Genomic DNA, 14,492 nt, shown 5'->3' on the forward strand with positions numbered 1-14,492 from the left:
TACGTAACACTGACTTACATTCGTTCCGAGCAACAAGTAAAATAAAAGAAAAATAATAAACTCAAAGGGCATTAACTGCGAGATATTAACTGATTTCAAAAACTGATTACACGGGCATAATTTTCTTTTCGAAAAATCTGATTCGCTTTTAATAGTCGCACAAAAGAGCCGCCAATAAAAGGCAAGTTTCCAACGTGTTTGCCATGTTAAAGGCGCGAAACAATAAACCTGCGTTCCTACGGCCAGCTGTTCTCCAATTAATTTGCTAATTCGACGTTCGGAATGGCACGTCCCGCATCGTAACGAATTCCACCAAGCCTAACGTGACCTTGCATCTAAATCACGCAGATTGCATTCAAGCATAGAAATCGAGACAGAAGTCGCATAACGACGTCCGCCGCATGCTTGCAATGCAGCCGAATTCTGCGTATTGTGGAACCTCATAAATTTCCCTTACGAAACGATCAACGAGTTCCACACGAGGCACACGATCATTTCATTATCATTACATAAGAGGCGTTTCGATACTTTGCTACCAAGCACGCGAAATTTTCCAGTTGTTCGGTCGGTCGCGATTGACTATCGATCAAATTGTTGGCAAACATTGAATAGCGTCATACAACAATGAATCAATCCAAAAATACTAAATCAAATTTAGCTAAAAAACATTTTGCGTTACCGAATCAGTTGTATATACATATATACGTAATTTACTTTTTCTTTTATTTTATGAGTTAGTTATTTTTTATTTTCGCATACTATTGTTCAATCGCAATGATTTGATTATTCTTACGTCTCTTTTGGTATTAAGGCCATTTTATAATATACAAGACACAAAACGCAGGTCGCAAATCACAAATCAAACGCGACAGCTTATAAAAGCGTCAGTGATGCTATTAACGTTTTTATTTAGCAGTCACATCCACGTTTGTGACCTGCGACCCGTATTTTGCGTCTTGTGTAGGCTGACTTTTGCATTGAGAAGAAAGCGCAAATTGATTAATGAATCGAATTCAAAATAATAGAATAGATAATTTAAAACAATTTACCCTTCGAACTTCTCGACGTCTCCTGACCCAGATTTCCAGGCATTATTTTTCGTTGCATTATATACATGATGGTCCACACAACAGATATCACCGGCGCCCACATATCGCAAATATCACGCACTACGTGATTTAATACACGCTCCTATATTCCGTGCGCGCAATAGCGAAACAGTTCATGGCGCAGTATCTAAATATTTCATACTACATCGTTCAAAGTCAAATATGAAGGGAAGTTTTAAACGTTTCCCATACTTTTAAATTGTTAAAAGATTTACAGTTGTAAAAAATTTATTTAAGGTTATGGACCGTAACGGATAAACGGCTAACTTGAAAGGTCACTTTGAAAAGCATAAGATATCATCATATGTTACGTTTGAAAAGTACATGTGCATATAAAAGCGGCATCATCAAAGCATGAGTTTTGATAGCCAACAAATAACACTTTTTCTTCAATAAGTTCAACAAAAAATTAACTAAATTTAGCGAAAATTTATTATTAAAAAAAGATTTTCTTCTAAAATAAGCGTCCTTTAAAAAAGATCGGCAAAAATATTTAATATTATATTATCACATCACTAAATTGCACAATAAATCAGTCACAACATTCAGCACGACTGTGACAAATCATAATTTTCCACCTTAATTTTTAATTCAAAATTTCACGCAATAATCGTGATATATGTGTATACATTCTCAAAATTAACAACAATTTTGGCGATGGCCCAGCCGACTCGTATTTATTTGTCGTCGTGCTTATAACACGTGGCGTTTGATGACACGCGAACGCGAACCCCGCCGATGCCCCGCTTCGCGGATGTTGACGAAGATGAGTCGCTCTCTCTTCGCATTTGCCGAGGCAAATCTCAGCAGGCAGATCAAAGGATTTTCGCGACTGAAGATGAGATATATTCACGAAACGAAAAAAAAATCGCTTCGACGATCGTCCCGCTAGCGACAAGCGTGGGCACGCTTCGAAATTCGACTGCTGCATCTTATCCTAAATTTAGCTTTGCCGACTGCGTCCTACATTAGAAAGATCTGCACGAGTGTATATACACTTGTATGCATATGTGTTTGTATGTGGGTACGTGACTTTAATGACGTCTCGCGATGTCGAGCCGATGTGTGCGATGTGTGAAAAGGAAATCGACGTCTGCACTAGGATTGTGTAACTTTAGTAACCCGCACATGTTGATGAAATTCTGTGCTCCTATCATTGTTAGAATTTCTAATGGAATAAGTAGAACCGTAAAGTTAAATTGCAATGTATGATTCATAACAATATTTCTAAAATATCGAAGGAAAATTCACAAATCAAAATACTATTATATTAAGTATCAAGAAAATTCTTGAAAAATTAAGTAAAATATTTAATTGTAAATTTTGATTTCAAAAAATAGTTTTTGAGATATAAGAATTTAAAACTGATAAAAGATTGTGTTAGATGGTCACTTGTCACTAATACTGTCACACACATGATATTATGTATTTCTGTTTTAAAAATATATTTGTTAAAGAAAAGTAAAACGTAAAATTACATTGAAAAAACGTTGTTAAACTTTAAAACCATTTTTCTCAAAATATCATGTTTCAAAGCGTTAACCACGACAAAATCAAACATAATTTCTTTATTATATTTGATTCGCAAATTTTTTTATATATTCGATATTTTAAAAATATTGTTACTCGATAAATTTGAAACTTTAAAACAATATTTTTATTAACATTTGGCATCGAATTATAGAAGCTTTTTACGATTTTTACTTTTTTTTCTCAAATTATAACAAAAGGAAATTTTTTGGAAAAATAATTTTCAAATTCAAATGTGTGTACTTTCGTGGAAAATAAATTTTTTTAAATTCTCTCTTTGATCCAAAAATGAAAAGTGTAAAGAAAAACAAAATGGATTACTTTTTAATTTCAAATAATTTATCGTATGCGCATTTATTTAGAACAGTATTACTTATATTCATATTTATTCTAATTTTGCATCTTCTTTTAATAAAAATACATATTTTAAAAACAGAAACACGTTATCTTACATGCATATTCTGATTCTTAAAATACTTTGTATGAGCATACAGGATTGTGAGATTCTATTTTGAATTCTGATGCGAATAAAAATCGTCTAAAATAAATTATTTCTTTTTAGTTTTATAAATATTTTATCTATTAACAATAATAAACAGCTCACAAAAATAAAACAAGCATTTTTCTTGTATAAGGTTTTGTATAGTAACATTGTATAGATGCACATAATGAATCTAACAAACGAATGATGCGATCGATACGCGGATGTACTCGTACACCACGTGGCGCAGCAACGCTCAGTGGACTACGTTCCCGAGATGCGGACTATCGATACTAATTGGCAGCCACGCGACTAGTGTTCGGTGCCAAATGTATCGAGACCATTATAACCCGGTAACGGTAGTAGAGGCCAATAATAATTGGGGCGATATGCTACTGACCGAACGAACGATGCGGTAGAAAGGTTCACTGTAACGAGTGTAATAGAATCGATCACGACCGGTCCAATTGATCAAATTAACAATACACGAATGATGTGCAGCATGAATAATAATAGGCATAATTCATGAGGTAAAACAAAATAATTTGCAGCGCGTTTAGAATTCGCGTTTTGATTACAAACGCGTATGGTATGTACGGGCAAATAATGAGAATAATATGTACCGATATCGAGGCAGAATGGAGAATTATCCTTCCACTGCATGCTATACTGTGCTAATCGGTTGTCATCGAATACGAAAACCGGACGAGTCGCGCGCACGTACCGGCGTACATACATTATTCCGCCACGTGCACAATTAGATTCGCCATCGGGGCACATCACGAGTAATGCTTGCGACACGAATAATTCTATTGATTTCGTGCTGTACCCTTCGCCTTGATATTAATCGATACGAATACCCTCTGCAAATGCGCCATCCATTAGCGATCGAATTCTCGCACAATGTCCCATCTGTGTAATACACGTTCGACATTCAGAATTTCCCTCAAAGAAACATTCAGAATGCGTTCCAATATCGAGCTTGAATGTAATACGGACCAGTTCAAAATAAGAAATACATGTTCTTAAAGCGTGTTTTGTGAGACATAGGATGTTGGTCTATTTGACAAATGTTTTATTGCATTTGACTGACCAATCGCAACAAAAAATTTAAAAAATCAAAGCATTTGTAGCGTCACTTTGACCCTACAATGAAAAAGCTATTATTATCTTATATGTTAAAAAAATTGAAATGTAATTTATTCAGAAAACGTTATCGTGCGAATAAAGAAAAGATTCAAAGTTTTTCCCGTCTAACCACTTAGCGATCGTTCTCACATTCCATTGCCGCCGTTAATCCACTTCCGGGATGCACCAGAATACGCAAGAGCGTCGTCCCGTTTACTCGCAAAACCTCGGTAGAAAGCCCGTATTTTCGATCACCAACTCCGACCTCTTTCTTCAGTCATTTTGCAGTTCGATCAAGGGGAGTCTTGCCAAGAGCTCTATTCGATAATGCCAGGACACGAAAAACCCTTCCGCCCAACACACCAGCGGTACCTTTCAACTTCGCATCTAGTTTGTCGATCTTTTCACGTGCGTCAATTCTGTAAGTACTTTTCTTTCAGGGCAGTCTACTACTATCAAATTCCGCACGATAATATAATTCGTCATCGTGTATACACGAATACACAAGTCATTACTATTCGATCCAACTTTTTTCACAGCCAATCCGATCGATAAATCGAAATACTATTCGTTAAACATTTCCCTTCAAGTGGTACAAAACAGCGGATCTCGTTTCAAGTAAAACTGCATGTTTTAGAGCTCGCATTATAACTAATAATAGAATATAAGGGAGAAGAGTTACTGAATGCATATTGATTACCTAAATCGTGCCTCACTAATATTCATATTTTTTATAATATAAATAAACAATATTTAATGATAAAAATATGAAATAAATGAGAAAACAAATAATCGAATAACAACAAATTACATCTTATTTGATATTAACATTAAAAAAAATTAAGTACAATTAATGTTAATTTTGGATAAATTTATGTAACTGATAATAATGTCATCATGCAATTCTATATTGAATTTTTATGTTCTTAAAGGAAGATTTAGTCTTCAATCTATTAAGTTACTTAATCACCACAAATTTATTACAATGTTAATGTAAGACTGTTAATGTAAGTGATAATATTGTAGTAAAACTGATAATTGATATAAATAAAATTATGAAATATTGTAAAACGCGTAGGCTATGCATAGAGATTATACTAATAAAGAATGAATAATATTTTATTCCATTGCAAAAATAAATTTAAGCCAGTTTAATTTCCACGTGCTTACTTTTTCATTATTATTATTTATTAATTATTATATATTTGATTTTTTCGATTATTAATTATTAATAAAATCAAAATTAGTTAATAATTCCTTACATTTCAATTTGAAAATTCGATATTTTCAACATGATGAAAGATTTAAGAGATCCAAATTTGATTTGTCTATATCGTATTTTTGTAGTATTTTGTTGTTTATAATAAATTATTAGTGAAAGATAAAAACATACTATTACAATAGGTACACCCAGCGTCATCGATTCTGTCCGTCAGAAAATTTTCCAAACTGAGAAGTTACCACTTTCTACATACTCGCAGTTCATGATTGATGTAACGACCAGAGCTTATTAGTCGTTACGTTAATTAGAAAGTGTAAGTATGTAGAAAGTGGTGACTTCTCAGTTTGGAAAATTTTCTGAGGGACAGAATCGATGACGCTGGATGTACTTAAAATAGCGAGCTACAATTTTCAACGTTTATTTGAACACAAACCAAAACCAAATGGAAAAATAAATAATAACTTAAGTACGATTTCAGCAATTCTCCTTTAGATAATAGAGAGATATCTCTCAATCTTATACGTATATAAGCAGTCAACATCGCGCTGTATTTTTTGATTTTATTACGTCTATTCTTCAATCTTAGCACATATGCACATATTACGGAACTGTTCGAAGAGATTCTGATCAGAATTATTCAATTATTCCCTGAATTTCTATTGTGCTTTCTGTGGCGCTAAAACGGAATAATTCCGATCGGAATCAATTCCAAATAGTTCCGTAATACGTTCCCACAGTATATCATTATAAATCATTGAGTTAATTGTTACGTAAGCCCGATTTGCAACACAAATTTGAAGTCGGAACAAAATTGCAGCTGCGCATGCTTAATCGCGTCGCATTGGTCCGAGATTAATACCGCGAGCGAAGCAAACGCGCAGAAAGCAAAGTGGAAAGGGGTAGGAAGTTATGAAAGGCGGAACAACGCGCATACTTGCTGGCTTGAACGAACATTAACGAGGTCGGTTAACCCCGATGCACGATGGCCTGACGGTAGAAACCAATGCGATGAAATATCTACGAACTTCGCGCGCAGGAAGCATCGCGCATCGGCGAGAATTGTTTCGGCAGAAACTTGCACGAGTGCCGATGTGTACAGGTGCAATTGCGAATAGGTGTATTCCTAGGAACTGTTCGGAATCAACGCACGAAATCCGATCATAATATATTTCTTGCTTGACGCCGCGTTCGCATTTATTTTAACACCGCAAATTATTCCGAGACCCATGAGACCGATGCATCACCCATTACGAAAACTTCTTAATTGGATTTTAATTGAGAACGATCGAAATTCGTTCCAACGCGCCGAACCGCGACAACTTTAGCCTCGACGGATTCGTACCGAGAGCTAGAGCCATCGTCCGTCAGTCGGTTTGCATTTCAAGTAGATTTGAGTTTAGAATTAACGTCGAATTGTAAATTCGCAAAAATTATGAAAGAATTGCGAACATTAGCAAATTCGTTTCAATGCCGATCGCGGAATTTCGCGCAACTTTTTTAATGATAGAGACATACGAGTATGCTTTACGGATAAGTGAAACAGAGATTAACGAGTATGTAACGAGATTAAATGTTTAATTTATTACGTGTTTAATTTATCATCCACTAGGAACCTCGCTAAAATGTCTATTTCCTTTGTCTAAGAATAGAACCAGCATGTCACTCCCGATCGTCGATGTCGCTGAGAACAATGGTGACGGGTGTCATCGGGCTGAACGAGTACCAACCTATAGACTTATAAGCTGTTGTTTGCGACAACGGGGTTTTGCAGTGCTTTATTATAAAGCTCGCCGAATTATGCTACCGTCGTACAATGAAAATACAGAAACCCCGAGCATCATTGTTGGAAACATTGTAGGGAGCTCCGCAAGCTCCTACAAATATTAATGATTCACACACAGTTAATAAGGTCTCTTCCGTTGCTGCCTATCTCAACGTTGCCGTCTGCATCTTACTGTTACTCCGAAGCGTCGAGAACAAATTTATTCTGTTATGCCGTTAATAACTTTCTTCTCCGGAAATGACATTAAACTAGAATCACACGATGCACGATTTCTTTAATAATTAACTTGCTCTAATGCATGCCATGCTGAAGGAAAAAAAACGATTTTGTTGAAATACACGTATGAAAATAATTATGTTGGATCATTAAAATAATTACACCGATAAAGAGATTTGATAATTATTATCAGAGGTTATCAAATTTGTTAATAGTTACCAAATCTTTTTTTCAATGCAATATAATTAATTTAATGACCCAACATAAGTATTTTTGTATGTATATTTCAACAAAATCGTACTTTCAGTATATATACATTCATGCATTAAACACGGCATGCATAATTTCTACACTGAGAGAAATAATTACCAAACGTTTAACTAAATAGTGATCAAATAAATTTTGTAATTACTAGTACCAAAAACTTAGTTACATTTAACGAAACATTTGATTATAAATTGTATGAAAATAACTGTATGGTTAAGGCTACAAATTGTTTGATCAAAACAACTACATATTTAGTAATTATAATTCATTTGATCATTATTTAACTAAATATACAATTCATTTGATCATTATTTAACTAAACGTTTGGTTTATCTACCAAATATTTTTCTCGATGTATGTTATGGTGCATTATACAAAGCTTGCAATAATGACTAGATCACTTACATGATGACAAACAATAAAATGTCAATGATAGATAGCGTTTTAAAACTCAGAAATGAGAAAAACTAGCAGTTTATTATGCAATATCTATTCAGCAATATCTTTTTACTTTAATTGCGTGACGCAAGCGTGCATCGCTGCAAGCTTCGTACGATGCACGATGACAAACATAGAAATCATGCATGTCAATATGTCGCTCTGAATGCATGAACGTATCTAGAATGCATCAGAGCAAACGTAGCAGCGTGCAAACTAATTCAAGGAATCGTGCATGGTGTGATTCCAGCTTTATCCTCAAAGCATTATTAATTTCACCTGATGCTATTTCGACTGATTGCTATTTCGAAATATCTCAAAATACCAACCGTGAAATTTAATTTACGTGCAATCATTATAATTAATCGCGAATATAAAGACTAATCGCAAATCTTTCTATACAGGAAAAAATATGTATTTATGTTAAAACTGGTCATTGTTAAAATTTTTGTGTTAAATTTTAACATATTTGTGTGTTAATTTAACATAATACGACTGTACTATTTGAATATTTTATGTTAAATTAATATTCAACATTTTTTAGTTGAAATAACAAATTTATGAATAAATAAACAAACAGCATAAAAATAATTTAGTTTTAAAACATAAATTCCCTAAAATAAATTAATAAAATGTAACGTCTCAATATATTATAAATATTAATTTTACTGAAGAAATATGTTTTGACATTTTATTTCCAAACTGTATCAAAGTATTATATTTTTTATGTTAATTTTTTACATAATATTTACTACTTTCTAACATATTCATCTTGTATTAAATTAATACAAAAATTTAAGTTGATTATTTGGAGCATGCAATATATGTTAAATTGAACACAAATGTTCGAATCGTGAACGGGATAATGAGGCAAAATTTATAATCAAAAGTTTTGAGTGTACGTGAACTTTAAAACAGGACTGCCATTAAATAACATGTCGTATCATTTTACCATGCAGCAATATTTATTATGCTTCGCGGGAACATTATCGTAGCGAACAGCTGCAGCGAAAGCGTTCGGCTAAGCATCGCGCAGTCTGAAGACTCTGCACGGAAATATGCAAGCCGAAAGTAATAAACTTTTTCCCGGACACGCGATATCGTGCCGTAAAGTACGACGGGCAATAACTATAGACGAACCGGGCCATCGAAACACACCTACACACCATCTACCTAACACGTATACAGGTAAATATCTAAGCTCCTGTAAAACACGACGAACACATCTCTGCTCTAGAAAGAGCATACGTACGCTCTCGCCCCACTTCCCATTCATTGCTCTCATTATCAGGCGCGTCATCTCCTCTTTCGTCCTTCATTGCCGCGTCTTCTATCATACGCGAGAGTGTATCTGCGCATATATATATATATATAGGAAGGTAAAGTAATAACATATTGTGTAAGAACAAAGTGTCGGCACATAGACCGTCTACGATCTCCGCGATATTTCCCGATATATCAGACGATCAATCGAATTCGAGTTTGATTCGTTCGAAGTTGCTCTGTGAGCCTCATTTCGCAAATTTATTTTACCGAGAAAATAATATATTTTTTACAAGAATATTATAATTTTTTTAACTTTCCAGAGATCGTAAAATCTCAATGTCTTTTTTTGCAATTTTACTCAAAAATATCTTGTAAAGTCAAGAATTTATCGATATCTCGTTTTTTTCCTTTATTTTGATTTTTCTCGACGCCTAGCCCCTTTGGTGATATATTCAGTAATCGATGTTACATATACACTTCCATTTTCAATTTTTTAGTATATCTGCATCCCGAATTTACCGACACATATTCACACGTGAAAGGTGAACGTTGTAAATATGCAACATTGGCCGCTAAAAGATTAATGTCTAGATCCTGAAAATTCTACAGGCAAAATATACGTGTAAAATTTTCAATTTCAAATAATATATAGATCCAAAATTATTCGTTATATCTAACTAATTCCGTGTGTATATATTTTACCGTACGGAAAGAACAATTTTACTGCAACACTTAAAAATTTAGCTACAAACAAATCAGAAAATAATTTTATGTTAGGCTATCAAAATAATTATACAGGATACCTAAGCATGATAATGTTGTTGTAGGCAATTATGACATTCTAGCAATTAAACATCAAATACAATTTTGTAAACGGTGCAACATAAATATTTTCAGATCTGTACTTAAGCAAAATTGTTCTTTCCTGCATTGCATATACAAAGTAAATGGTTACTTTAACGCAAGTAATTAATTAATAACATGACGATTCATGTACTAATAAAGAATATCCAAACTGAATTTTACAATTCAATAGCATGCTCTCTTTATTTTTAAAGTTCATGTGTCGGGATAAGGTACGTAACGGTTAACCTGAAACAACATACGATACCCAATTAGTCGATAAAGGGGTGAAAGATCAGTCGTATACTATACGTGAATGCCTGCACAGTGCAGTATGTACACAAGTAAATATATAAAGCCCGCAGGTTGTCGGGCTAAGCGAGCTACCGAGCCATAAACCATCCGTGTTGCTATCTCTCTACGTCTTCGTGAGTCTACAAAAACGCATGCACCGCAGAAATTGAAAACCATCGTTGCTACAACCTTGCCGCGTGTCTCGTCTTACGAATTAGAAGCGCGCCGTAACCCAACGTACCAAGTAACCGAACGTACAAAAAGGAAATTCTCACAAAAACGATCATAATTAATAAAAGTAAGAAAAACATGTAATTTCAAGAGTGCTATTTTTACGCACAAGAATAACATATATTTTCAAACAGCGGTTCGCAAAGGTAAATGTTAAAAAAAAAAGACTACGGAATATCGATGGTTTACTTAAAAGTCATTAGAGAAAGGCATGATGCTATGAAAGTTTCTTCGTGCTTTTTCTGCTCTAGCGAAAGTCTTTTATAAAAAAAAAAAAGAAAAAATATCTGCGACTTGTCCAAGTTACACGGCTGCTTCGACAATGAACGTGTCTATTTTAGCGTTAACGCTGTTTACGCCCGAACACCCTTCTGGATACATCCGCCGTTGGCCTACATACGCAGAAGTTCATAGCTGAAAAGAGAATCAATACGTTACCTTTACCTCTACCTCGTTTCCTCTCGCAGCACGTGCTGCCGTGCAATCGTTATTCCTCTACACGACGTATTCTCGGATGCGATCGCGTCGCGCGAATGACGTTTCGCAGAAATTTGTAAACTCGAATGCGATACGATCCACACGCGCGCGGGGAGACGCTGCGAAATATCGCGAGACGTTCGCCCTTCTCCCCTAATCAGGGTCCCGGAGATATCGATTTTTCGCGCAAACCGATTTGACGCGTGTTGCCGCACCACGCTTGCAAAACACGTGGCGTAGCGAGATTAACTTCAGAACGGCACAACTCCATGCGACGTCGTAAACTGCACGCTATTCAAGAAACCCGGACATTTAGTTATTTACGCCTTTCTTATTCTTCACTAGGGACAGCGTATGTACATACACTGAAAAAAATTTGTTAAAAAATTAAAAAATTTAGTCCGATACGGTTAACTAAACATTGGGTTAATTCAACAAGTACACTGTAAAAAGATGTATTAAAACCACAGGCTCTAAGGCATGTTAAAATAATCCACTTTAAATACATAAAAGCAGCAGGTTAAATTACAAAGCACGTCTTTTTTAACACATCTACATGTGTTAAAAAAAACACACTTCTGTGTAAAATACATATGTTCTTTTGACACACGGTGTGTTAAAAAAACGCACCTTGTTAATTTAACCTGCCAATTTTGCGTATTAAAAATGAAAACGCTTTAACATGCCTTAATACATGTTGTTTCAACACATTTTAACACATCTTTATTTACAGTGTAATCGCACAAAAAGAAAGGTTTATTCATATCGACCTTCAAATTTTTTAATCAAGATTTATTGAAACCAACTTAATATTTAGTTGATGCAAGTATCAGACTAAACATTTTAATTTTCAACAAATTTATTTTTTCAATGTACGCACTCTCCGCAGCTTGATGGATTTGCGAAAGTGCAAAATACATTCCACATTCATCTTACTAATTGGTTTAACAATGAGAAAGTTACCGCAAATACCATGTTAGACTCGGCAAGGACAAATCCTAAAGTTATTAAAAGCGATATCTCATTTTCAATGCGGCTGACTTCGCGCAAAGAAAGTCTCAAATTTCGCTTCCGACTTCTTCGACTCGTCTACTTAAAGAAACCCATCTCCCATTCTAGCGCGATCGATCCTCTTACCCCCGTCGACGATAATTAAACATTCAATTGACGTTAAATATATTCTGGTGATTTTCATGACCCCTGCGATCGATGTCGCTCACGCGATTCAAGCGAAAAGTTAAATTTAAATGACTAAACGACAGGTTTAAATTCGACTTAAACTTTACACGCGAAACGCGCTTTTAAGTAAACACCCGTACATCGTCGACTGACTGCGCGATTCTAATTAAATGGCCAAAGTGAATTACGTCCGAACATTAAGTTTGAAATTCTGCAAAAATAGGATGGCCTCGTTTTCGACGCGGAGAATCACTCAAACAAAACAACGCCGGCGGCGCTTTAGCAAGTTCGCAAGGAACGAAAGAGGAAATCTAATAAGTATCGCTGTCTTTACCATAGCTCGCAAAAAAATTCGTTCAACTTAATTCCCGATAAGAATAAGCGAAATAAACACATTTTAAATGTGCTTACCGTTTCACCGCGTGTCGGCACAACAAATCGTTTCATTAAAATGTCGAGACTGTATAAAACGTATGTTCGCGAATCGCGTACATCCACCGCACAAAGGATCTGTACATAGGGACGCGTATTTATAACGCCGTAGTCGATGTTACCTCATGGTTAATCGCGTATAATAAAGAGCCCGCTTTATTATACGTCGACGGGATCACCGACGAGAGCAAAATCTGAAATCTCTCGCGATTATGGAGCAAGGTTGGCGCTCCTAAAGAGCGCCTGCTAAAATACGCCGCCGAGAAGCGAGGCGACCGAGAGCGCGATGCAATTTCGAGAACGGAATCGTCAGTACCACGCCTGGTGGTGACCGAGCCCATGGCCGTGAGAGAGTTACAGGTCGGCATTACCGCGGGCAAGGGAGCCTCGCCTAGAGCCGAAATTATTGCGTTTTCTTGGCCCCCGTTCAAACAACGAGAGACGGCTTATATGCCGCGACGACGCGGCGACGACGCGATTATTGCAACACGCCGCCAGCCAACCTGGCTCACACCGAGGAGAATCGCAATCTCGTCGAGTTCTCGATATCGAGCTTCCGATATCACTCCTGCGATTCACGCACGAGAATTCAACGAAAATAGTAAAATTAATAATTGAGAAAAGACCATAATATGTATAACACAATTAAAAAAAAAGAATGAAATAGACACAATTTAAGAAAATCAAGATGGACCAACAAATGGTCATATAGTAAGATCTTTAGCTCTGCTCAATAATATTTATTATATAATTTTATATATATTTTTTTACTTCTCCAAAGTAACGTACTGTTACTTTTGATCTTGAAATGCAATTCTTACATTCAACCAGAATAATAGCACCATATTCAAAAAAAAGGTGATTAATTTCAAATATAGTTTTTCTTTGTCTTCGTTCTTCAAATATTTAATAATATTTTAGTTTTAAACGGTATTTATAGATTTAAAACGTTCAGTGCTGTTAAAGCTATATTTTAGCTTTAAACGGTTTAATGTTTTAAATTCAAATATCATGAAAAATCTTTTTAAGTATATAAAAAACAGAAACAGAAATAAAACATTTTAATGTCTTAAAATTAAACCGTTCCTTTTTAAATGCAGAGCTGTAAAGTTATAACACGTTACATTTTTACAATAACAGTTTCAATTTTCATTGCTACTTTCTAAACAATATATGCATGTAAACCATTACAATTCATCAAAATTATTATACTTCTTATTACACTGGCCAAATAATAACATAAACAATTGTACGTCATTCTAAAAAAAAATAACAAATTATTATTTTTTAAATAACAGTAACGCGTTACTTTTATAAAGTTACATTCCCAATCTTAAATATCACAGTATTAAATTGATAATCAATTTAATATTGATGTTAACAAACCTCTATTACGACAATGATGCCAATAATATCTTCTCCCATTCCCAAAATACTGTAAAGAATTTGTTGTAAAACATTTTCAAGATCAAAATCACTGGCGCATAGTTTAAGCAAAAAAAAGTATATAAAATCGCATAAGAAATATTATTGAGTACAATAAACTTGACAACATCTTTTAGCCTTATCTCGATTATAATATAATTAACTTTTTGT

The 14,492-nt window shown here is 34.8% G+C and overlaps 1 protein-coding gene across 1 annotated transcript in view; it reads right to left on the reverse strand.

Annotated features, from left to right (window-relative positions):
* Positions 1–14,492, reverse strand: part of LOC113003147 — a 208,417-nt gene that overhangs the window by 191,587 nt on the left and 2,338 nt on the right. Inside the window, exon 2 of the mRNA XM_039451619.1 lies at positions 9,427–9,525. Coding sequence (XP_039307553.1) covers positions 9,427–9,525 — 99 coding nt within the window. The remainder of the gene's footprint in view (positions 1–9,426; positions 9,526–14,492) is intronic.

This window comes from Solenopsis invicta, chromosome 1 (genome assembly GCF_016802725.1).
Source record: "Solenopsis invicta isolate M01_SB chromosome 1, UNIL_Sinv_3.0, whole genome shotgun sequence".
Lineage (NCBI taxonomy): Eukaryota > Metazoa > Arthropoda > Insecta > Hymenoptera > Formicidae > Solenopsis > Solenopsis invicta.